The sequence below is a fragment of the Molossus molossus genome, unplaced genomic scaffold (genome assembly GCF_014108415.1).
Source record: "Molossus molossus isolate mMolMol1 unplaced genomic scaffold, mMolMol1.p scaffold_m16_p_16, whole genome shotgun sequence".
NCBI classification, from domain to species: domain Eukaryota; kingdom Metazoa; phylum Chordata; class Mammalia; order Chiroptera; family Molossidae; genus Molossus; species Molossus molossus.
The window spans coordinates 24485783-24509936 of record NW_023425351.1 but is presented as its reverse complement, the minus strand read 5'-3'; the positions used below and the strand labels follow the sequence as shown (position 1 = coordinate 24509936).

The 24154-nt window shown below is 38.9% G+C and overlaps 1 protein-coding gene across 1 annotated transcript in view; it reads left to right on the top strand.

The window, feature by feature from the left end:
- ARFGEF1 (ADP ribosylation factor guanine nucleotide exchange factor 1) overlaps window positions 1–24154 on the top strand; it is a 134221-nt gene that overhangs the window by 42426 nt on the left and 67641 nt on the right. Inside the window, exons 2-6 of the mRNA XM_036264377.1 lie at window positions 10285–10315; window positions 10861–11017; window positions 13103–13249; window positions 15410–15589; window positions 23691–23967. Coding sequence (XP_036120270.1) covers window positions 10285–10315; window positions 10861–11017; window positions 13103–13249; window positions 15410–15589; window positions 23691–23967 — 792 coding nt within the window. The remainder of the gene's footprint in view (window positions 1–10284; window positions 10316–10860; window positions 11018–13102; window positions 13250–15409; window positions 15590–23690; window positions 23968–24154) is intronic.

The window sequence follows — 24154 nt, the reverse complement described above, 5'->3', positions numbered from 1 at the left end:
TGAGACTTGTTTGTGACTCCACATGTGGTCTGTCCTGGAAAGTGTTCCTTGTGCACTTGAAGAGAATGTATATTCTGCTACTGTTAAATACTCTAAAAATATAAATTTATCTGGTCCAATTTTTCAATCAAAGCTGTTGTTTCCTTGTTGATTTTCTGTCTGGAAGATCTATCCATTAATATCAATGGGTTGTTAAAGTTCCCTACTATGGCTGTATTGCAGTCTCTCTCTGCCTTTATATTTATCAGTATTTGCTTTATATATTTAAGTGCTCCAGTGTTGGGTTCATAAATGTTTACAAGAGCTATATCCTCTTGTTGGATTGATTCCTTTATCATTGTGTAATATCCATTTTTATCTCTTATAGTCTTTGCCTTTTATTTTTATTTTTTAAAATTTATCTTTATTGTTGAAAGTACTACAAATGTCCTTTCTTTTTCCCTCACTGACACCCTCCTCCTCACTCCCATCTCTCCCTGCCTTCACCACACTGTTGTCTGTGGCCACAGGTTTTAAAGTTTATTTTGTCTGATATACTATTGCTATACCAGCTTTTTTGTTTGTTTCATTTTTATTTGCATGAGATATCTTTTTCCATCCCTTGACTTCCATTCTGTGTGTGTATTTTGATCTGAGTTGTTTTTTTTGTTTTTTTTTTTAGGCAGTATATGTTTGGGGTTATTTTCTTATTCAGTTACCCTGTGTCTTTTGATTGGATCATTTAATCCATTTACATTTACAGTGACTATTAATAGGTACGTAGTTATTTTCATTTTATTCATATTTATGTTTTTCTTTTCCCTTCTTTTTCTTAAAGAAGAACCTTTAGCATTTCATGTAATGCTGGTTTGGTGGTAATGAACTCCTTTAGCTTTTTCGCTTTTTATTTTCCTTCCGTTTTGTTTTTTTTTATCCTCATCCGAGGACATTTTTCCATTTTTATGTTCAGGTAGAGTGGGAGGGAGAGAGAGGAACAGAGAGATAGAAACATCGATGAGAAAGGGGCACATGGAATGGCTGCCTCCCACACGACCCAACCAGAGCCTCGTGCCCTTAGCGGGAACCAAACCCAGGTCTCTCTGGACCGCAGGCCAACACTCTAACCACTGAGTCAAACCGACCACGGCTTTCCTTCAGTTTTAAATGATAGCCTTGCTGGGTGGTTGTTAAGTCCTTGCTTTTCATCACTGAATATTTTTTTGTGCCTGTCCCTTCTAGCCTGAAAAATTCTGTTGAGGGATCAACTGACAGTCTTATGGGAACTCTCATGTAGGTAACTGTCTTTCTCTTGCTGCTTTTAAAATTCTTCCTTTGGTTTTAACCTTTGCTATTTTAATTATGATGTGTCTTTGTGCAGGTCTCTTTGGGTTCATGTTGTTCGGGACTCTATACTTCCTAAAGTTCTAGAGATTTTTTTGTTTGTTTCTGTTTTCATCCTTCACCAGGTTAGGGAAGTTTTTTTTTTCTTTTTTTTTCTTATTCAAATAGGTTCTCAATCCCGTTCTCTCTTATGGTTTTTCCTACCCCTATGATGCAGATGTTATTATGCTTGATGTTGTTCCAGAGGTCCCTTAAACGACCCTCATTTTTTAAAATTCTTTTTCTTTTTGTTGCTCTGATTGGTTGTTTTCTACTACCTTGTCTTCCAAATTCCTCTAGTCTGCTGTTTATTTCTTCTAGTGTATTCTTCGTTTCTATGATTGTATTCTTCGTTAGACTGGTTTTATATTATGGTTCCTATGTCTTGTTGTTAAATCTCACCCAAGGATATTTTTTCCATTGATTTTTAGAGAGAATGGGAGGGGGACTGAGGGGAGAGAGAAAAAACATCCATATTAGAGAGACACATTGATTGGTTGCATTCCACAGGTGTCCTGACTGGAGCTGGGGATCGAACCTGTGACCCATGTACATGCCCTTCACCAGAAATCTAACCAGAGACCCTTCAGTAGGCAGGCCAGTGCTCTAACCACTTAGCAACATGGGCCAGGACTCTATGTCCGTATGAAGTTCTCACTAAGTTTCTTGAGCACTTTTATAACAATTGTTTTGAATTCTGTATCTGGTGGATTGCTGCCTCCATTTTATTTAGTTTATTTTCCCCCGGAGATTTCTTCTGTTCTTTCATTTGGGACATGTTTCTTTGTCTCCCCATTTCATCTATCTTTCTGTTTGTTTCTACCTATTAGGTAGGTCTGCTATATCTCCCAGTCTTTGTAGGGTTGCCTTATGTAGTAGGTATTCTGTAGGGTTCATTAGTGCATTGTCCTGATCCACCTGAGTTGGGTGCTTCAGACTTCCCTTGTGTGGGTTATGTATGCCCTTCTTTTGTAGTTGAGCCTTGATTGCTGTCGACACATCTGTGAGTGTGGTTGACCCTCAGTCAGGCAAACTGGCTGGCTATGAGGATTGGCCACAAACATAGTGTGCAAGCTGCTCTACTGGGGCTCACCCCCTCCAAAGTGGAATTTGTCCCATCAAGGTCTGGTGCGTGCTGAAACCTCCCTGTGGGTGTGTGCCTCTTGTGTAGTTAATCCTGTAGTGTTCTGTGGTCTGAAGTCACCCACCTGGTATGTTGGTTCTGGGACTTTTAGGGAGGAACTCTGGTTCAGGTCAATGTCAGATGCTCCCTGTAACCCATCTGGGGCTACCTACAAAGCAGTTTGTGGTTGGTAGCTTCCTGTGCTAGACCTGGGTACTTGTGGGAGAGACCAAGCTGGGAACTGAGGCTTGCCACCCTGAGACCTGCCACAGTCTGCTCGCTGCCTACAGGGTTCAGCCACTGAAAGAGCCTCAGGTAGTAGAAAGTAACATGAGGGAGGTCCTCGGGGAGCCATTAGGGTGGAGTGAGTGGTGTTCATCAGATGAATATATATGTAAACTTGGTGCCAGTGCTGGGTCTGAGCCCATTCAACAAAGTCTCAGGGTGCACTGAGGCCTGCCACCACCTGCCTGGGACCTGTGGACCTTTGCAGTGGGAAGAGGTTTTAGGGAGTTGACAGGGTGGAGCTGATAGAGTTCACTAGGCTAATACAGATTAAGATTTGGCCATGTGGAAGAAATACAGGAAAGGTGGTGTTTGTCATCTGTGTGGGAAGATGGCCCTCGCCCTGGATCCACACAACTCAGTTTCTCCCTGTGTATCTCTGGCATCCCTCCTCCCCCCACCTCCATCCCAAACTTGACCAGAAGGCCTAGAGAGATTTTTTTTTTTTTAAAGATGGACCACACCGCAGGCTCATTCTAGTTGCTGCCAACAGAGCCTCAGGCCTTGGGAACATTGGGTAAGGTGGGTCCTCAGAGTGGAGCTAGTAGTGTTCACAGGCTAGTTAGTGTCTTGTGGGAGAAGGGCCCAAACCAGGAAAGGTGGTGCCTGTGGTCCTTGAGGTAGGAGGACTCAACACAGGGATATTGGCAGCTATTTCTTTAGCCCCACTCTGAAGCCACACAACTCAATCTCTGTATGACTCTGGCGCCACCAGAGCCACTGTCCCTCCATTATTGTCCAGGGTGAGTGCCTACAAGCAAGAGTTTATGTGCCTTTAAGAGGCTGCCTGGATTTCCAGTAGCCTTCCTCTCACCCAGGCAGACGGAATCCCTGCTGATTTTCATGGCAGATGTTATGTGGGCTCTTCTTCCCAGCACTGGTGTTCCAGGCTGGGGAGCCTGGTGTGGGGTTGAGATCTTTCTCCTCTGGGGGAGCCTTTACAGCTGAGATACCCCTCTGGATTTTCAACTGCCATATGTGGTACAGGGCCAGCCTGTTTTGTGTCTCTACCTCTCCTACTAGTTTGACCTGGTTTCTTCTGTATATCCTTTGTTATAGGGACTTCTGTTCAGCTAGTGTTCAGATGATTATCCAGGTTGATTTTTTTGTTTAGTTGTAATTTTGATGTGGTCATAGGAGGACATGAATTCAGCTTCCACCTACTCCACCATCTTGACTGGAACCCTCTGGTATTTTGTTTTAAATTACTTTCTACTTCAATAGAAATCAATTGTTTATATATGATTTAGTCATAATTTTGCAAACTGATGTTGCATAGGACCTCCAGATTCTGAGCTAAGTATGTTATGGGGTGGGGGTGGGGGCGGGGGCAGGGGCAGGGGGCGGTTTGAGGACAAGTTCTAGCTGCATTTTATGCATGATACCTTTTTTTGTTTGTTTTCCATTTTTTGTTCAGATAGAGCGGGAGGGAGGGAGAGAGAGAGAAACATCGATGTGAAAGGGACACATTGAGTGGTTGCCACCCACACGACCCAACCAGGGCTGGGGACAAACTGCAACTGAGGTACGTGCCCTTAGTGGGAACCGAACCCAGGTATCTCTGGACCGCAGGCCGACGCTCTAACCGCTGAGCCAGACTGGCCAGGGCTGCATGATACCTCTTAACCATCTGGTTTCCTTATCCAAATTCTCAAAACGTTAGAATAACTTGCCATGTTCCTGGCTGTGCTTTTGTGCTTCTCAGTTAGATCTCGTTCCCATTTGCCTTGGAGTTTTTTCAAACCTCTTTAAGCCTCCTTGACTCTTTCTGTTCCAATTATCTATTGCTGCATAATAAACCACCTATGATTCAGTGGTGTAACACAGTGATTATTTTATTATGCTCACAGATTCTATGTGTGTCAGGAATTCAGATGGGGTATGTTGCTGTTTCAGTGTCTGGAGCTTCAGCTGGGAAGACTTAGGTGATGTGTGTGTGGGGGGGGGGCAGGATGTGAATGTCTGGGAACTGGAATCCTCTAGAGGTTTCTTCACTCACATATCTGACACCTGGGCTGTGATGACTTGAAAGCTGTGCTCAGCTGTGATTGTTGACTGAACCACTTACATGTGGTCTCCATGTGGCTTGGGGCTTCTCACATCAGGACCATTGGGTTCCAAGAGCACATATCTGGAGACCTAGTATTCCAAGAAAATCAGGCAGGAGCTGCTTGGCCTTTTCTGACCCTATCTTGGCAGTTGTCCACTGTCACTACTACTGAATTCTCTTAGTTATAATGAATCTCTAAGGACAGCCCAGATTCAGGGGACGGGGAATTAGACTCTGTCTCTTTGTAGAGTTGTGGCAGGGTCACTTGCAGAAGGTCAAGTGGAATGGGAGATAATATAGTAACCATTTTGTAAAATACAGTCTTCCACTCTGTCTCCCGATCTTCAAATTTATGTCTTAGTGTTTGCTGAATATTGCCACCTGAACATCCCAGTCACTTAAAATAAAACATGACCCAAACTTACCTGTTCTTCACCTTGCCTTTTCACCCCTGCCCCTTGTACAATGAGAAAACTGCATTTTGCTTCCAAGTTAAAGATACTTCTGTTATCCAGTTATGCGAGCCAGATCTCCTCTTCTTGCTGACGCCCTCTTCTGTTCCCCTAAGTAAACGAGAGTTCATTGTTTTTCCTTCCAGATGTCCATGGAATTTACATCTCCTTGTTCTATGGTTTAAGTTATTATCTCTTCCTTAGATTACTGTAACATTCTGTTTAACTTCTGTATTTTTATTTAATCCTTAACTATATGAAACATGATTCTAAAGTCACATGATTGAATTTGAAAAAGTAAACCTAGTAGAATATATGAATCCAAAGGAATGTTATTTTTCAAAGCAATCCCTTATATTTATGAAATATTTTATAATTGTTTTGTTTAAAATTGCTTTCATACACACACACACACACACACACACACACACACACACACTGTCATAGTTGATCCAAATCACTATTCTTTTTTTTATTCCTCTACTTATTATCAGACAGAGTGGGAGGGACAGAGGGAGGGAGGGAAACAGAGAGAAACATTGATGTGATAGAGCCACATCAACTGGTTGCCTCCTGCACGACCCAAAAAGGGCTGGGGACAAACTGCAACCCAGGCACGTGCTCTTGACTAGAATCAAACCCGCAACTCATTGGTCTGTGGGCCAATGCTCTAACAGCTGAGCCAAACCGGTCAGGACCAAATCACTATTCTTAATTGATCTTATGTCATCTGTATAGCCTGGGTTACAAGCTTCTTTGAGAATCTAATGAGAGTTAATGCACTCTTTTTATAGAACAGGGCTAGTACACACACAATTTGAGATAGTTCACAGAAGCACTGAAGATAAGAACTTTCGTAGTATCCTACCATTCTTCATACTTGGCTCCGTGCCACTTGGGATTAATTGGTGGTTAGAATCTGATTCCCTTTCTACAGATTTTTCCTTCTGTAGAAAAGGATTCTGAGATTATTCACATCAAAGAAGGAAGTGGGCAGGAAGGAACTGCAAACAGTTAATTCCACAAATACAGTATTTTGAATAGTGGTAGTATTATGATAATTGAAGCATGACCTCCCAAGTTACTATTTTGAAGGAGATAACACTTGGGATGTATAAGTTCTAATGTGTTTATTAAAAACTTCATTTGGCCCAGCTGGTGTGGCTCAGTGGTTGAGCATCAACTAATGCACCAAGAGGTCACCGGTTCAATTCCTGGTCAGGGTACCTGCCCAGGTTGTGGGCCTGATCCCCCTAGTTGGGGGCATGCAGGAGGCAGCCAGTTGATGGTCTCTCTCATTGATGTTTCTGTCTCTCTCTCCCGTCCGCTCTCTCTAAAAATCAATAAAAAAAATTTTTCAAAAAGAACTATTCATTTGACTTTAAGGTCTTTCATTAGATTACCAGTTTAGTTTGCATTTAGTGAATGCTGTTGCTCTGCAAACTATACTCTTCATTATATTCCACAAATAAGTGAAGTGAGAGTTTTTAATGTTTTGACAGAATCTTTAAACATCACAGATCACAATTTTTCCCCACTGATTATTACAAGCCTCAGAGAAGGAGGAGTTTGTGGAGGAAGAGGTAAACCACAAAACTTACATGCATGTATGTGTGACCAAAGAACATAGACAACAAGACTGAGGATGGGGAGGGGGAGAGGGAAGGAAGGTGTCAATGGGGGAAAAATGAGAAACATCTTCAAAAGCAAATTAATAAATAAAAAATTTAAAAAACTCTTACTGTGGGTTATAAATATGTAGGGAAATGAAATGAAAACAATAGAACTCATGTTTAGTACACAGTAAGTTAAAACATTAGAAACATTGAGAGTTAGTGTTTTTTTTTTTTTTTTGGTATATGCTCCTACCGGGAACTGAACCCAGGACTCACTGGTCTGCAGGCCGACGCTCCAACTGCTGAGCCAAACCGGCCTTTGTTAAAATAAAAAACAAACAAACAAACTTAGCCCTGGCCAGTTTTGCTCAGCGCTTAGAGCATCAGCCTGCAGTCCAGAGACCCGGGTTCAGTTCCCGCTAAGGGCGTGTACCTCGGTTGCAGTTTGTCCCCAGCCCTGGTTGGTCGTGTGGGTGGCAGCCACTTGATGTGTCCCTTTCACATCGATGTTTCTCTCTCCCTTCTCTCTTCCTCTCTCTCCCTCCCACTCTATCTGAACAAAAAAATGAAAAATGTCCTCGGATGAGGATAAAAAAACAAAAAGAAACTTAAACCAAGATCAGTTTGAATAGTGTTTGCCTTATTCTATAACTTACAATATGGACATAGATAAGATAGGGAGGTAGATAGGTAGATTAGAGAGAGTGGGGGGGAGAAAATGTAGTACCATCTGAATTAGCAGAGAATATATTCATTATAACTTGTGTATGGTTTATTAGACTATTTAAATATGAACATGTAAAAAATAATGGAATCATAGAATCTATAGGATCCTTTGAACTATAATGTTTTAGAGCAAAGGTCAGCAAACCTGTTCTGTAAAGGGCATTGTAGACCAAGAGAAAAACATCAAGGATATTATATAAGTATTTATATACCAAGAGAAAACAAATTTACACAAATTTTTAATTATGAAATTCAAAATAATTAAATAGAGTATAAAGTTGTAATTCTGTTCTGCTAATGAGAAGGAGGGAATTCTTTGTGGGGGAGGGTATAACATTCCTCTTCATTGGACTTCAAAGTTAGTGTTCCCCATCATCAAATTTATTGAAAATGTCTGGCTGCAAAAACTATTCAAGTCAAGGGCTATACAAAAACAGATAGTAGGCTGCTTTGGTATATTAGTGGTGGTTGTTGACCCATGTTTTAGAATACAGGCATATGTCATTTTATTGCACTTCACAAATGTTGCTTTTTTTTTTTTTTTTTTTTTTTTTTTTTACAAATTGCAGGAAAGACCCTCCACCAGCAAAAAGATTGACTGGCTTTGTTGCGATACTTGCTTTGTTTGTGGTGGTGGGCTGGAGCCAAACCTGCACTATCTCTGAGTACTCCTGTATAAGGGACCTTTGCAGTAATCTAGTTTAGTGAAGTGAGGGTTGTTTCTTAAAGTCTCAAGTTATTTCGTGACAGGTGATGTTAAAACAGTGCTCTTTAATATATTATATTATCTCTGATATTCTTAATTAATGTATTATTTACTTGACCAGAATACCCTCTTCTCTTTTTCATAAATGGACATTCACCTTATACAAACACTGTCACCTCCCCCTTTACACCTTTTTTTCTACCTTAATTTGATTTTTAGAAATAACTCAGCTTTTTAAAAAAGTGATATTATTTTTATTTATTTTTTATCCTCACCCGAGGACAATTTTTTGCATTTATCTTCAGATAGAGCAGGAGGTAGAGAGGGGAAAGAGAGGGAGAAACATCGATGTCAGAGGGAACACATTGACTGATCGCCACCCACGCAACCCCAACAGGGGCTGGGGACAAACTGCAACTGAGGTGTGCCCTTAGCCGGAACCAAACCCGGGACTCTGTGGTCTGCGGGCCCATGCTCTAACTGCTGAGTCAAACCGGCCAGGGCAATGGATAATATTTTTAAATGAAAAATACTGTTTTAAAAATTTCTGTGAAGATTTGGGTTAGATAGTAAGTACACCATTTATCCTTCATTTGTACTGTATTTTTAAAAGTTATTTAAATTGCATATATTGGTGAGCTGTGCAAGTTTAGTAACCATATGCAGATCTTCAGACGTGAACATTTATTAAATAGTATTTTAAATAGTGACAGATAATATTTTTATATTGTTCTTCCACTTCTACCACGGGTAAAATGGAAAGAGCTTTGGTCCACGGAGAAATAGACTGAAATACCAGATATCAAGTGCTTGGCATAGAATAGGTAATGAATAAATTGTGTATCTATGACAAAGTGATTTGACACAGTCATTTTATAAAGGGCTTAATATAATCCGGTACATGGAAGATGCTCAGTACATGATAGTTTTTAATAATATTTAATTTTATAGACTGTTTATAATACCCAAATTTAACACAGTTTTCTCAATATTCATAGATATTACTATGTAGTAGAATGGCTAAAAAAAAACAGGTTCTAGAATTAGATTATTTAGTTTCGAAACCTGTTAAAATCTTATTAGCCACACACTCACACCAGGCAGCCCTTAAGCAAGTTATTTAACCTCTCTGTGCCTCAGTTTTCTAACCTTTAAAATGAAGATATGATAGCACAGACCTCAAAGGGTTGTTATGAGGCTTAACTATGTTAGTACATGTAAAATGTAGTAGTGCTTGGCACATAGTAAATTCTCAACAATCGTTGGCTGCAACAATAGAAATTGTTATATTTAAATGCTTTATTCCATATTTCAAACAAATTTAATTAACCAATTTCTGAAATCTGTCAATTAAGCGTAAGGCTCTTCTATTATAGGTAGGATTTATCTACCTTATCTCATAAACTATGAAGGGACATTTTCTCATTAAATTGGACATCTGTATTTCACAGTGTCTTGTATAGTCATATGTAGAAAAACTGGGTTAAGTCAGTGCGTTTGTACATGGTCAGAAAGTTATAGTTTTGGCCTAATAACTTCCTTGAGGTGGTCACAGGAGTGGTACATTGAGCATTTTTCCTCTCACTCAACCTGTCCCTTATATTTTGTGACTTGAATACAGCATACATAATCTGTTCTTAATATTAATGCTTCTGGTTAATGTAAATAGTTCCTTGACAAAAAGTAAAAAAACTGCTTTGAGAAAAGGAAATGCTCTGGGTATTAGTAATCTGTGATTATACCTATTATTGTTGTTAATGTGTATTCTTCACATTGTTTTATAAAATTATTTGTGTAAATAAATACATGTAGCTGCAGTAGAATTTTAGTATTTAATTGTTTTTTGAATGTGTATGCTTCCCAATTTGTTACAGAAATTAAAAATTAGTTTATGTAACCTATAATCAAATTACTGAATGATCTTTTGTTGTCAAGTTTTCTAATGTATGCTTTTTCCCCCCCGCCAGAGGAAATAAAATTGGAAACTGAAAAACAGAGGTTAGTGGGGTTTCTTTTCTTTAGTAAAAATAATTTGCAAATTTGTCATTCTTGGCCAAAATAATAATACAGTTATCTATATTTTAGTGTGGCAATTTTTTTTCATGTAATCTTTAAAATAAAATCAATTTTAAATACGGTTTTTAAGAAATATAATTGTAAGCATATCTATAAATATAAAACGATCTTAGAAATAAGTATATAAGGGAATTTCTGAACTGCTGTAGGTACATTTTAAAGTCTTTGCTTAGACGCTGATTCACATTTAGAAAGATTACTAAATATTTATTTAGTAACCTAAATAATTATTTTATTTAAAGTAAGTGATTAATTTCTTTATTGCATTTAGTCACAGCTCTGGCCACTAGTTTTTGACCTGTAGCAAATCAGTTAATTTCTAGGTGTAGTTTTTTCAAGAAATAATAAGGAAGATGAAGACTGGTTTAGCAAGGTTCCTTTTAGAACTGAAATTCTGTGTTTTTATGTGAGTTGGTCATCAATATGACAAATGTAGCATTCTAATCAGACCCTTCTTTTTCCTTTAGTCCTCCTCATGGAGAAGCAAAAGCTGGATCGAGCACCCTTCCACCAGTGAAGTCAAAGGCAAATTTTATCGAAGCAGACAAGTACTTCTTACCATTTGAATTGGCCTGCCAGTCCAAGTGTCCTCGCATAGTTAATACATCTCTAGATTGTTTACAGGTATCTATAAAATGACTTAAGCTAAAAGCCAACTAGTTGGGTGTTTCTAAATATTACTCAAAATTGTTAATTCAGACATTTTCCATGATAGCCTTTAATATGCTTTTTTGGTAAGAAAGCAAATGGTTGCTTATATTCAAGAGAGAGAATAATAATTGCAAAAATATTTTTAGTTTAAGGGTAACAAAAATCATTAGTTTAGTGAATCACAAAATCTTTACTGAAGTTGTCAATAATGAAAATGTTGATTTGGTCTGTTTTTTCATCAGTGAAATGCAAGGACCATACTTTTAACCTGCTGCTGACATTACATCATTATTTGCATATGATTTTACTAAGTGCCTGCTATTTTATATAAAACAATAGGTAAATGTTAACAGCTTAATATTTCACTGTTGGACTTTAGCTCTGACCTTCATTTATGTCAGGAAAATTTTTTAAATCTTTTATTCTGTTTTAACTTACACACATGGATTCCCTTATATGTTTGTAAGACAAATCTCCAGATAGAGAAGTCCTACCCTTTTCAGGTGTTTTCACTGTTGGTAGATTATACCAATTTATACCTATTTAATTAATTCAGTGACGAGGAAAAGACAATATCCTTTTGATTAGTTCTTAAGAAAGGTTAAGATAAGTTTGTTTAACTTGTGACCTCGTTTTTCTTGAAAAATTAAAACTATAATATCTGAGGCCTTCTTTTCAGGGCTGTACTGATAATGTTGAATAAACAAAATCTGTGATTTATTGCAGCCAGTGTATGGAACTTGGATTTTCTGCATATTCACAAATGTAATTTGGAAAGAGATTTTGGGTCATTTAAATGAGTGAAGATAGCTTTCATAAAAGCCCTATTAGTGTTTAGTTAGAAAGCGGCAAGCTATTCATTTATCTTGGGCGGGGGGGGGGGGGGGGGTACCAAATTACTTTATTTGAAGGAATGGTACAAATGAAAAGATGGAAGTGGATGATTTGGTACAAGTTATAGAAGAGGTAAAGGTAACTCCAACATGCACGTACTGCTTTGGTGACCAGGAAGTCACCCCCCTAGCTATGGGAAGCCAGCCTAAGGCTTAGCTCTCGTCACTGTCTCCCAGGGCGTGCTTGTCAAAGAGATACTCTGCCATGTAGTTTCAGGGGCCCCCAATCTGTGCAAGTTGGTTACGTGGTCACCCAGTTCTTTGATGAAACTCATTACCCGAATGAGCAGGTGAAATCCAAGGAAGTCACACAAGTGAGGGTCACTTTCGTCAGTGGCTAGTTTGTGCAAATCCAGTAGTGACTGATTCACACTTTTTTCCAAGTGTAATGCACACTCCATCGCATTCAGCCCATTCTCCCAGTCGTCACGGTCTGGTTTCTTGATATCCTAGAGGAAGATTCGGCCACTTCATTGGTTCTGCAGTTTCATCAGTTTTTCAGTATGTTCCCTGTCTTCATGAGATTGATGAAGAAAATATTTGTCAGTTCTTCAAAGCCACATCATCGCGGTCAAAGTAGTAAGACATGGACAGGTAGACGTAGGAAGCGTAGAGCTCCAAGTTGATCTGGGGTTGATGGCCTCTGAGTCTTGATGATAGTTCTGGAGCACCTGTGAGGTTGGACGTCATGGTGGGTGGTGAAGGAGAGTCCGGCTGTGCGGCGCTGGAGTGGGGGCCTTGGGGATGTCCAAGGCACTGTGAGGAGGTGCCCGAAGGCTGGATCAGGTGGCTGGGGGGAATGGGTCGAGCGCCGGTTCTGTCCAAGCGCTGTTGAAGCAGGAAACCATGGCAACTCTCCGCGAAGACTCGCAGCAAGCTATTTTAATTAATCAGAATTAGACTAAGGCTTTCTCAAAGTTTCATCTGATGGTTTTGTTGTAGTTATTGTTCTGTTTTTGTGGTTATTGCAGCATAAATAATTGTACATGTTTATAGCTAATAAAGCTTTCTTCATGAAAAGTTGGTATAGCCTTGGCCTTTATTATACCTTAATGTTTTAATGTAAAAATTTTAATACATATTTATTTCATATATTGTAATTTTAATGTACATTCTATTAGTGTACATATTAGCTTAATTAGAATCTTTTCTTTTTAAATTTCAGAAACTTATTGCTTATGGGCACTTGACTGGCAATGCTCCAGATAGTACAACACCAGGCAAAAAATTAATTGATAGAATTATCGAAACAATTTGTGGCTGTTTCCAAGGCCCTCAAACAGATGAAGGAGTTCAGTTGCAAATAATAAAGGTAAAGAATTATATAAAGTGAATTTGTTCATTTTAATCTATATTTTTCAAAAGCCTTTTACCTTAGAAAATATTTGGAAATTTCATTTTATGTCCTTTCCACCTATAATATAGAGATCATTTGGGTGGTTTTTTAGACTCCATATCAGGGGATTTTGTCATTGAATGCCAAGAGTTCATTAGAACAAGACTGTATTTTCAAATATTTTATTTAAAGGTCTCCATTTAGGCTTGGAACTCCAGAGTGTTTTAGTTTCTGGCATGGTTACCATACATACTGCATTTTTTTAGCTTTAGTGTCCCATGACCCCTGTAGTTTCTTCTGTGTTGCCAGACCCCTTGTAGCCTGCCCTCCCCTGCTTCATCATGTGGACTCCTTATTTACCAACTTTCCTGATTCCCTTGCACCTATCCATCTGCTAAACCTGCTCAGCTAAACCTTGTCCTGGGTTTGTGCTATATTCCTGGATGATTAAACTCCTTTAAAGAAAATCAGTCAGTTATGTTTTTAGTCTGTTATAAATATTGAATTCTTCATGTTACGGCTCATGGTAGTGGTGGTATGTTAATACACCAGTAACATTTTCTTATACTAATAGTACTTTGAAATTGTTTACATGTGTAAAGTGTTCCTTCATGTGTGAATATAGTTTCTTCTGAGTCTTTCAGTTTTATAGATGTATTTACTTCACGAGTCATATAATATCTTTATTGTAAAAACCTGTCCAATCTGTTTGGCCTGTCATTTGCAATTTCATGTCAGTCAGTCATGATTTATCTAGCATATTCTCTATGCTGTCTGTGCATAGCATTATACAAAAGAACAAGTTCTTGCTTTTGAGAAATTGAAGGTAAACTGATGTAAGAAAATGCGCATAAAATTATTCACTTTATGCAGGATTCACTTTAAGATTATTTTTATTGCCCTGGCTGGTTTGGCTTAGTGGTTAGAGTGTCGGCCTGCGGTCCAGAGAGACCCGGGTTTGGTTCCCACTAAGGGCGCGTACCTCGGTTGCAGTTTGTCCCCGGCCCTGGTTGGTCATGCGGGTGGCAGCCACTCGATGTATCCCTTTCACATCGGTGTTTCTCTCTCTCTCTCTTCCTCTCTCTCCCTCCCACTCTATCTAAATAAAAAATGGAAAAAATGTCCTCGGGTGAGGATACAAAATTTTTAAAAAAGATTATTATTATTTTTAATCCTCACCCGAGGATATTTTTTTTCTATTTATCTTCAGATAGAGTGAGAGGGAGAGAGAGGCAGAGAAAGGGGAGAGAGAAATATATATGTGAGAGGGACACATCAACTGGTTGCCTCCTGCACGACCCCTACCAGGACCAGGGACAAACCACAACCGAGATACAAGCCGTTGGCCAGAATCTAACCCGCAACTTATTTTAAATGCTTTATTGTAAAACACTTGGGAACATCTTCAACAATAGTAGCATGGTTATTGAGTTTAGTCTATAAGAAAGTTCACAGAAAAATTTGTAAGTGAATAGGACACAGAGTGTGTATCCTCCAAAGTTGACAATCTAGTTCAACAGCTATAATGCATAAAGCATATCTGTGCTCCACGGTGACAGGGTTTTAATGTTGTACATTTTAATAAACTAAATTATATTAAAGTGAAACTTGGATTGGAACAAATGAATTGAACGGCTTTTTTTTTTTTTAATCCTCATCTGAGGACATTTTTCCATTTTTTGTACAGACAGAGTGGGAGGGAGAGAGAGGAAGAGAGAGAGAGGGAAACATCGATGTGAAAGGGACACATCGAGTGGCTGCCACCCGCACGACCAACCAGGGCCGGGGACAAACTGCAACCGAGGTACATGCCCTTAGCGGGAACCGAACCCGGGTCTCTCCGGACCGCAGGCGGATGCTCTAACCACTGAGCCAAACCGGCCAGGGCTTGAACGGCTTTCTAATGTTCTAGGTTTGGAGGATTATGTGGGAAGTATTTATTACCAGAAAGAGGAAAAATAAAAGACTTTAACAATTGATAATGAATTCAAAGTAGGTAGAAATTTATTAGTGCATACTGAAAATTCTGTTAGTGTATACCTGAAAGTTTCAATTTTAATATAAAAATACATTTTTGTGCTGAAACTCTAGATGAAGAAAATTGCTTTAACTTTGTCTTTTTTTGTTTTTATTAAGGCTTTACTTACTGCAGTAACATCTCAACACATAGAAATTCATGAAGGAACTGTACTGCAAGCTGTGAGAACATGTTACAATATCTATCTAGCAAGCAAAAATCTCATCAATCAGACAACAGCCAAAGCAACTCTTACTCAGATGCTAAATGTTATCTTTGCACGCATGGAAAACCAAGCAGTAAGTATTAAAAAAGAGAGAGAGAGATTGTATAGAACACCACAGGCATCAAATACAGAAGAGTTTACAGAAATTTATAATGAAATCTTTTGTGTGTCTAGAGAAGAATAACTCATTTATAGTCCTTTTGCTGTGGCCAGAGATCTGTGGTACTGTTTTATTTTAAGGTTTACTGACTTTGGATAAAATTTGTTATTTTTACTTTATTTTATTTTATTAATTTATTTTTGTTATAGATGTTTCTCCTTTTTCCCCCATTGACACCCTTTTCCCAAGCCTGCCACCCCCAGCCCCCTGCCACAACATTGTTGTCTGTGTCCATTGGTTATGCCTATATGCAAATAAGTTCTTTGGCTTATCTCTTTCTTCCTCCCCAACCCCCCTCCTCTGAGGTTTGTCAGTCTGAATCCTACTTCTATGTCTCTGGGATAAAGTATATTTTTAATTGTTCACAAATAGAATTTGAATGATAGTGATTACCATTATCCTCATGGAAGTGTTTATGAAATGATATTTTTATTGCTTAGTAGATGACTGTAATGTAGATATAAAACTACCGATTGCCCTGGCCAGTTTGGCTCAGCAGTGAGAGTGTCAGCCCATGGACCAATGAGTCGCAGGTTTATTTCTGGTTAAGGGCACAGACCTCAGTTGAGGTTTGTTCCCTGCCCTGGTCAGGGTCATGTGGGAGGCAACCAGTCAATATGTCTCTCTCATGTCGATGTCTCCCCCCCCCCCCCTTCCCCTTTCTCTCCCCCTCTCTCTCCCTCCCTCCTGCTCTATCTGAAGATAAATGGAAAAAATATCCTTGGGTGAGGATTTTTTTTTAAAAAAAACCTACCTAATTTGATCTATTCTGGTATAAAAGTATTTATTATTCCCTGAGCCTTAAAAAAAAAAAAATACAGATAAGAGATCAGCAGCTAAAGAATCACTTATTTTTTTTAATTGTCTAGGTCTTTACAATTAAAAATCAACTTTTAACTTCTTATATTTAACTGATTTTAAAGTGAGAGAAAGTTGCAAAAATACAAGAGAGATTTCCTCAACCCTGCTTTCCTTAATGCAACCATCTTACATAATCATTTTGTAGTGATCAGAAGCAAGAATTAACACTGGTATACTATTAAGTCAATTATAGATTTTACTTGAATTTCACCAGTTTTCCCACTAATGTCCTTTTTTTTCTATTTTAGCATCCAATTCAGGATCCCACCTTGCATTTAATATCAATTGAGTTGTTATGACTTAGTCATCTCCAGTTGTTGACAGTTTTTCAGTCTTACCAGTCATCACCTTGATGCTTTTGAAGGATACTGACCAGTTATTTTGTTGAATGTCTCTTAATTTGTCTGATATTTTCTCATGATTAGAATAAGTTTGTTCATTTTTTTGCTAGAATACCTCTGAAGCAATATTGTGTCCTCCTCAATGCATCATGTCAGGAATGTATGATGTCGATATGTCTTATTACTGGTGATGTTAATTTTGATGATTTGGTTAAGGCATCTGCCAGATTCTTCTACTGTAAAGTCACTAGTTATTCTTTTGTAGTTAATATATATCTTAGGAGAGATATTTTCAATCTATTAAAATATCCTGTTTCCTGCTCATACTCCCTCATCCCAATTTAAGTATACATGAGTGGATCATGTTGGCAACAGATTTTACTGTGGTGTTTCCTAATGGTGATTTTCTATTTCTCTCTCCTTCTGTATTTATTAATCAGAATATGTTCCTTCTTTTCTATTTATTCATCTTTTGTTTATATAAGTCTGTATTCATGGGTATTTATTTTATTTTGCTTGGTTATAATCCAATACTGTCATTATTTTGTTGCCCAAATTATTCCAGCTTTGGCCTGTGTCCTTTTGACAAGCTCCCGTGCTTTTCTGAGCACCTCCCTACTTTCTGGAATCTCAAGGTGTTGCAGGTTCATTTTGAATTTTCTCCGTTTTAGCAGTGGAGTCAAACCACTTCATCAGGGAGCATTAGCTCCCTTGATTGGAGAATGGTGATTAGAAACCAAACACTGAGTGCTAGGTGTGTTCATTGCCACTGAGATTTTATTGTTTCTAGGCTCTTTCAGCAGTTAGAGCTAGGAAATGCATATCTGTATACTCATCCCACCTCTTTACTCCCTACTCCCCACACATCTGTCTGTGACTGTCTATCTGAATATATTTTTAAAATATGTGTTTATACTGATAGTTCTGATTCCAGTCCAACACTACAGGGTTCATTTCAGACTTCTCCTTTTATTTATTTGTACATTTCTCTGTCTAAACAGTGAGAACTATGGCTTTAATTTTCTGTGCTATACTGTTTTCTTCAGTCCTATTTTACACACAAAATAGTTTTAGAATTACTAACCCATACCACTGTGAGAAGCAAATTTACTAAGTAGACTACAATGTTTTATATGTAGTTCTTTTTGTCTTTATCCTCATAGTACCCACTCAAAATATTATTTTCGAAAGTTATTTAGGTTAGTTTTCCATACTCTTTAATGGAATAATGTTATTGCTTTATAATATAATTAAGTTCATTTATTAATGCCTGTTTTCCATTTCATTTCCTCCTCACATCCTTATTTTCAATTGCTTATTTATTTTTTGAGTATGTTAAACATTACTGTGACTTGAGTCAGAGCCACATAAAAGGTACACTCACAAGTATCACCCCTTCCTCCTTTCTACCACTTTAGTCCTCTTTCTACCCCTTAGATGTAGCTAATCTTTTTTTTAATCTTTATTGTTGAAATGTAGAATGTATTACAGATGTTCCACATTTTTCCCCCATTGATCCCCTCCTCCCTACTCCCACCCCCCTCCCGCCTTTTCCCCCAATATTGTCTGTGTCCATTGGTTGTGCATATAAGTTCTTTGGTTTATTTCTTCCCATCCCCCCAACCCCTTTCCCTTTGAGGTTTGTCAGTCTAGCAGTGAATTTGTACTTCTTAATCCCTTCACCATTTTCACCCATTCTCCCAAACCCCTCTCTGGCAACCAACAAAATGTTCTCTGTATCTATGAGAATGTTTCTGATCTACCTGTTCATTTTGTTTGTAGATTCCATTGTTGATAGATATGTATTCATTGCCATTTTGTTTGTTCATACATTTTATCTTTTTCTTCAAAAAGACCCTTCATCATTTCATATAATAACGGTTTGGTGGTGATGAACTCCTTTAACTTTTTCTTGTCTGGGAAAGTCTTTATATGGCCATCGATTCTAAATGACAGCTTTGCAGGTTAGAGTAATCTTGGTTGTAGGTTCTTGCTTTTCATCACTCTGAATATTTCTTGCCACTCCCTTCTGGCCTGCAAAGTTTCTTTTGAGAAATCAGCCAACAGTCTTATGGGAACTCCCTTGTAGGTAACTAGATGCCTTTCTCTTGCTGCTTTTAAGATTCCCTCTTTGTCTTGAACCTTTTGCATTTTGATGATGATGTGTCTTGGTGTGGGCCTCTTGTGGCTCATCTTGTTTGGGACTCTCTGTGCTTCCTGGACTTGTATGTCTGTTTCCTTCACCAAGTTAGGAAAGTTTTCTGCCATTATGTTTCAAACAGGTTTTCAATTTCTTGTTCTCGCTTCTCCTTCTGGCACCCCCAAGATGCGAATGTTGGCACGCTTGAAGTTGTCCCAGAGGCTCCTTACACTATCCTCATTTTTTTGGATTCTTTTTTCTTTTTGCTGTTCTGATTGGGTGTTTTTTGCTTCCTTATATTCCAAATCGATGGTTTGCTTCTTGGATTTACGTACTCTAGTATTGAAGCTGTGTAAATTATTCTTTATTTCAGTTAATGCCTCCTTCAATTCTGACTGGTCCTTTTTTATGCTCTTGAGGCCCTCACTAAGTTCACTGAGGTTCTCACTGAGTTCATTGAGTATCCTTATAAGCAGTATTTTGAACTCAGCCTCTGTTAGGTTGCTTATCTCCATTTCGCTTAGTTCTTTTTTTTTTTTATTCTCACCCGAGGATATTTTTCCATTTTTTGTACAGATAGAGTGGGAGGGAGAGAGAGAAGAGAGAGAGAGTGAGAGAAACATCGACGTGAAGGGACACATCAAGTGGCTGCCACCCGCACGACCAACCAGGGCCGGGGACAAACTACAGCTGAGGTACGCGCCCTTAGCAGGAACCGAACCCAGGTCTCTCCGGACCGCAGGCCGACGCTCTAACCACTGAGCCAAACCGGCCAGGGCCGCTTAGTTCTTTTCTTGGGGTTTTGTTCTGTTCTTTCATTTGGGATCTGTTTGCCTCCCTGTGTTTGTTTCTGTGTATTACTTAACAAGCGGTATGGGGCTAGCTGAGACCAGATGCTGCTCGTTTGAAAGAATTTTTAAAAACCTGAAGCAGGATCCAAGCAGGCCAATCCTATGGTTAAGCAACTGGCAACAGCTTGAGTGGGCCTGAAAGTTGGGTGGGGTGGGGCGGGGCCTCAGGGAGTCACCAGGGCAGGGCTACCAGTGTGAGCCAAGTTGCTGGAGCCCCAGATATGGTGGCTGTCTGCCGCCCCAGGGCAGGGCTCACCAAAGGAACAAAGGCCTCTGACAGCATGTTTGTCCCGGAGAAAGCCCCCTCTCCAGCCCTCGCTCCAGTGCCAAACAGCTCAGTTCTTCCCTGTATGTCTCTGGTGCCCCTCTAGCTGCCTCCCCTCCAAGCTTAGAGGGAGTGAGTCCAATAAGTCCGTGCGCGAGCCCTTTAAGGAGCTGCCTGGGGCTCCAGCCGCGACACCTTCCCTGAGCCTCAGTTCCCACTGGTTTTTCCAGCCAGAAGTTATGGGGACTTCTCTTCCTGGCACTGGAACCCTGAACAGGGCATCTGGTGTGGGACGGGGACCCCTCAGTCCTCAGGAAAGACCTTCCCAGCCAAAGTATCCTCCTGATTTTTATCCGCCCCACGTGGGTGTGGGACCAGCCCATCTCGCCACTGGCCCTCGTGCCTCCACCCCTCCTACCAGTCTGGATGTGGCTGCTGCTTTAATTCCGTAGTTGTAGGACTTTCCATTCAGCTTGATTGTTCTGTAGTTTAGTTGTAACTTTGATGTGGTTGTGGGAGGACGCGATACCGTGTTTACCTACGCCGCCATCTTGAAGTCCTCTAGCTAATCTTTTTTGTTTCTACTTTATCTTTCCTGCATTTCTTTAGCACAAATGAGCAGATATATGTGTGGTTTCATTTATCACCTTTCTTATATAAAAGGTAGTATACTGCATTAGTTATCTATCACTGTGTAACATATTACCTCAGCTGGATGCTGGGTGGTTGTGGCTTATTTTCACATGAATTTGCAGTTGACTGAGTGTATCACAGTGTTGGCTGGGGCTGCAGTCTTTTAAAGGCTTTATTGGGCTGGAGAATAATGCTTTCAAGCTCACTCAATTGGCTATTGGTGAAAGGCCTCATTCTTCACTGTCATCTGGCCAAAAAGGCCTGAGTTTCTTAACATGTGAATCTCATAGGGCTTCTAAGGACATGGCAGCTGGCTTTCCCCAGGATGAAGATGATCAGGGAGAGCAACAAGACAGAAGCTGCAATATCTACTTTTTATGATCAGCAATGGTCACCCAGACCATCCCTGGCAGAGGACTCGACTAGGATGTAAAAGTAAAGAGAGAGAGAGATGATCATTGTTGGCCATCTTAAAGGCTGGCTACCACACATACAAAAGATACTCTTTTGTACTTTGCTCTTTTCATTTAGCAGTATGTCTTGGAAAGCATTCTATATTAGTCCTGAGAGATCTTCCTCATTCTTTTTTAGAGATTCATAGTACTATAGGACAACTATAGTCTATTCAGTTTCTCTTATGTGTTAACATTGAATAATTTCTATTTTGCATCCTTAAGTGATAGTTTTGTTGCATTTTTGAAGAAGTGAATGAAAATAATTTTATCACTTTAATGGCAGAAATATAAGTTTTATTTGACGTTTCCAACAAATTTTTATTATATTCCTCATATGTTCCTGGTACTATTTTAGGTCTCAGTTGTATGTTGCTGAGTAAAACCAACTTGGCCACTACCTTCAAAAATCTTCCAAATTGTGGGATGTAGAGGGGGAAGATGAACCTTAAACAAAGTATCACACGTGAATATATAACAATTGTGATAAAGGTTCTGAACTTATTTCATGTCACAAAGGATATGTAGTTCTTTGCTCCTAGGTAGTTATAGAAAAGTACAAGAAGGAAGAGAGAAAATTAAAGGGTGGACAGACTGATTTAACTTCTACATTTGCTAAAATTCTTTTTCTTTTTTTATCTTCACACTTTTACATTTATCTTCAGATAGAGCAAGAGGGGGTGAGGGAGGAAGAGAGAGAAAGAAACATTGACTGGTTCCACCCACACGACCCCAACTGGGGCCGGGGACAAACTGCAACCGAGGTATGTACCCTTAGGGGGAACTGAACCGGGGTCTCTCTGGTTCACGGGCCGATGCTCCAACCTCTGAGCCAAACTGGCCAGGGCTACAATTGCTAAAATTGTAAGCTAGATATCTTAATTCATTTATATATACTACTGATATATCCTTTCCCCTGGCCCCCCAATAAAACTCTCTATAAAATATACAGTTCTAAAATTATTTCGATGGAGAAAATGCTAACTTCTCTCTCTAGAACAGTGGTTCCCAACTGGAGTGATGTTTGTCCCTGAAACCACATTTGAGATACTTTTGGTTATCATGACTGGGATGGGAACCATGTATCGGGTAGAAGATAGGAATGTCGCTAAACAACTGCAGTACATAGGACAGTTCCTTCACAAAGAATTGCCCAGTTCAAAATATCAGTAATACCAATGTTGAAAATCTCTACTCTAGAAGATAGGAATATATAGAAAATGTTTTTCATACAATAACATTTCTCTTTTCTGCAAGGATATTTCTGGAGTTTCAACACCTTGCTTATCTGTGATTCCAAAGCCTGTTCTTGCCCCCACCATGGTGCAGATTGGCTGAAGTTAGGTAGAGTGTGGGATTAGAGTGCAAGTCATAGATTCCTCACTGTTAATTTGGAAGTTGACTTCCTCATGAATGGGCTGAAGAATTGGTCTGAGAATTTTGTTCTGATTCCAACTGTGTAATTAGTCATGCCCATCAGTTTCCTTATCTGTAAATAAGTGATTCAGACCATGTAATCTATAGGACTCTGTCTGTCTTTGGGGTATTAAAATCTGTTAAGTTAAATTTATTTTGTAAATTTATAAAATTAGTTTTTGTATTTCCACATAACCTGGAATATTACTAGGGAATATGAAATGTTAATATTTGACACCGTAAAATATACATTTAGTGGAAATTAATTCTGTGAGAATCATTCTTATTAGGTAATTAGGACCAAAAAAGATATGTCTAAAAGCAATAAAATGCTAAAAAATGGAACCCTGTGTGATCTTGATTGTTACTGTTTTTAGCCTCTTATAAGTGGGCCAATTTTACAGGTGGTTATAGACAGTCACTGGTCACCTAAAAGAAAACTAATATTTATAGATAGGATTTTAAAATTCTCATTAGGTGACTGGACAGAGGCATTTAAGTACTTCTAATGCAATTTTATTCATTAAATGTAATTTTATTTTAATTAAAAGACATTTGATAAGATGACATAAAAACATGCTACAGAAAGGATATACACTAAAAAGTTTCCTTCCTAATCCCCAACCCCTATAGGTAACCATTATTACTAGTTTCTTATGTATCTTTCTAGACTTGTTCTGTATGTATAAGTAAAAATGAATGTGTGTGTATTTTATTCTCCCATCCACTTTTCCTCCTCTTTTAATGAAACTCATTTGGATTTAGGTAAATCCACTATTGGCAACAATCCAGTTATTTTTCTGAGGCTACTAAATATTATTTGTTTGTTTGTTTTTAGGTAATACATTTGCATCATTCAAACACCAAATAGAATGAAAAGAAGATATATAGTGAAAGACTTCCATCACTGTTCTTGTGTATCCCATAAGAAGTGACCACTGTTATATATTTTATTTCAGTGTATTTTATGTGCTTTGTAATGAGTGTAACATTATTCCTCAAAATTTTAAACAATTTATTTTACAAATATTAGAAATTATTGTATTTCTTCCCAGTTGCAGGAAGCCAAACAAATGGAAAAAGAGAGGCACCGGCAGCAGCATCATCTGTTGCAGTCTCCAGTAAGCCATCATGAGCCTGAATCACCTCACCTTAGATATCTGCCACCTCAGGCTGTTGATCATATATCCCAAGAACATGAAGGAGACCTTGATCCCCATACAAATGATGTGGATAAAAGCCTTCAGGATGACACAGAACTTGAAAATGGATCTGATATTTCCAGTGCAGAAAATGAACAGACTGAAGCTGATCAGGCAACTGCAGCTGAAAGTAAACTTTTTGAGAAGGGGTTGTGGTGGGTGGTGGGTGGTGTGTGTGTGAAGGGAAGAGTGTAGGAATGCATTTTTGGTAAAGAAATGTGGAAAGGATATGCAAGTTAATAGGTATCAGACACATTGTGGTAATTGTGGACTTTTCTCCATCCTAGGTGGTCTAGTTAATTTCACTTCAACCCACA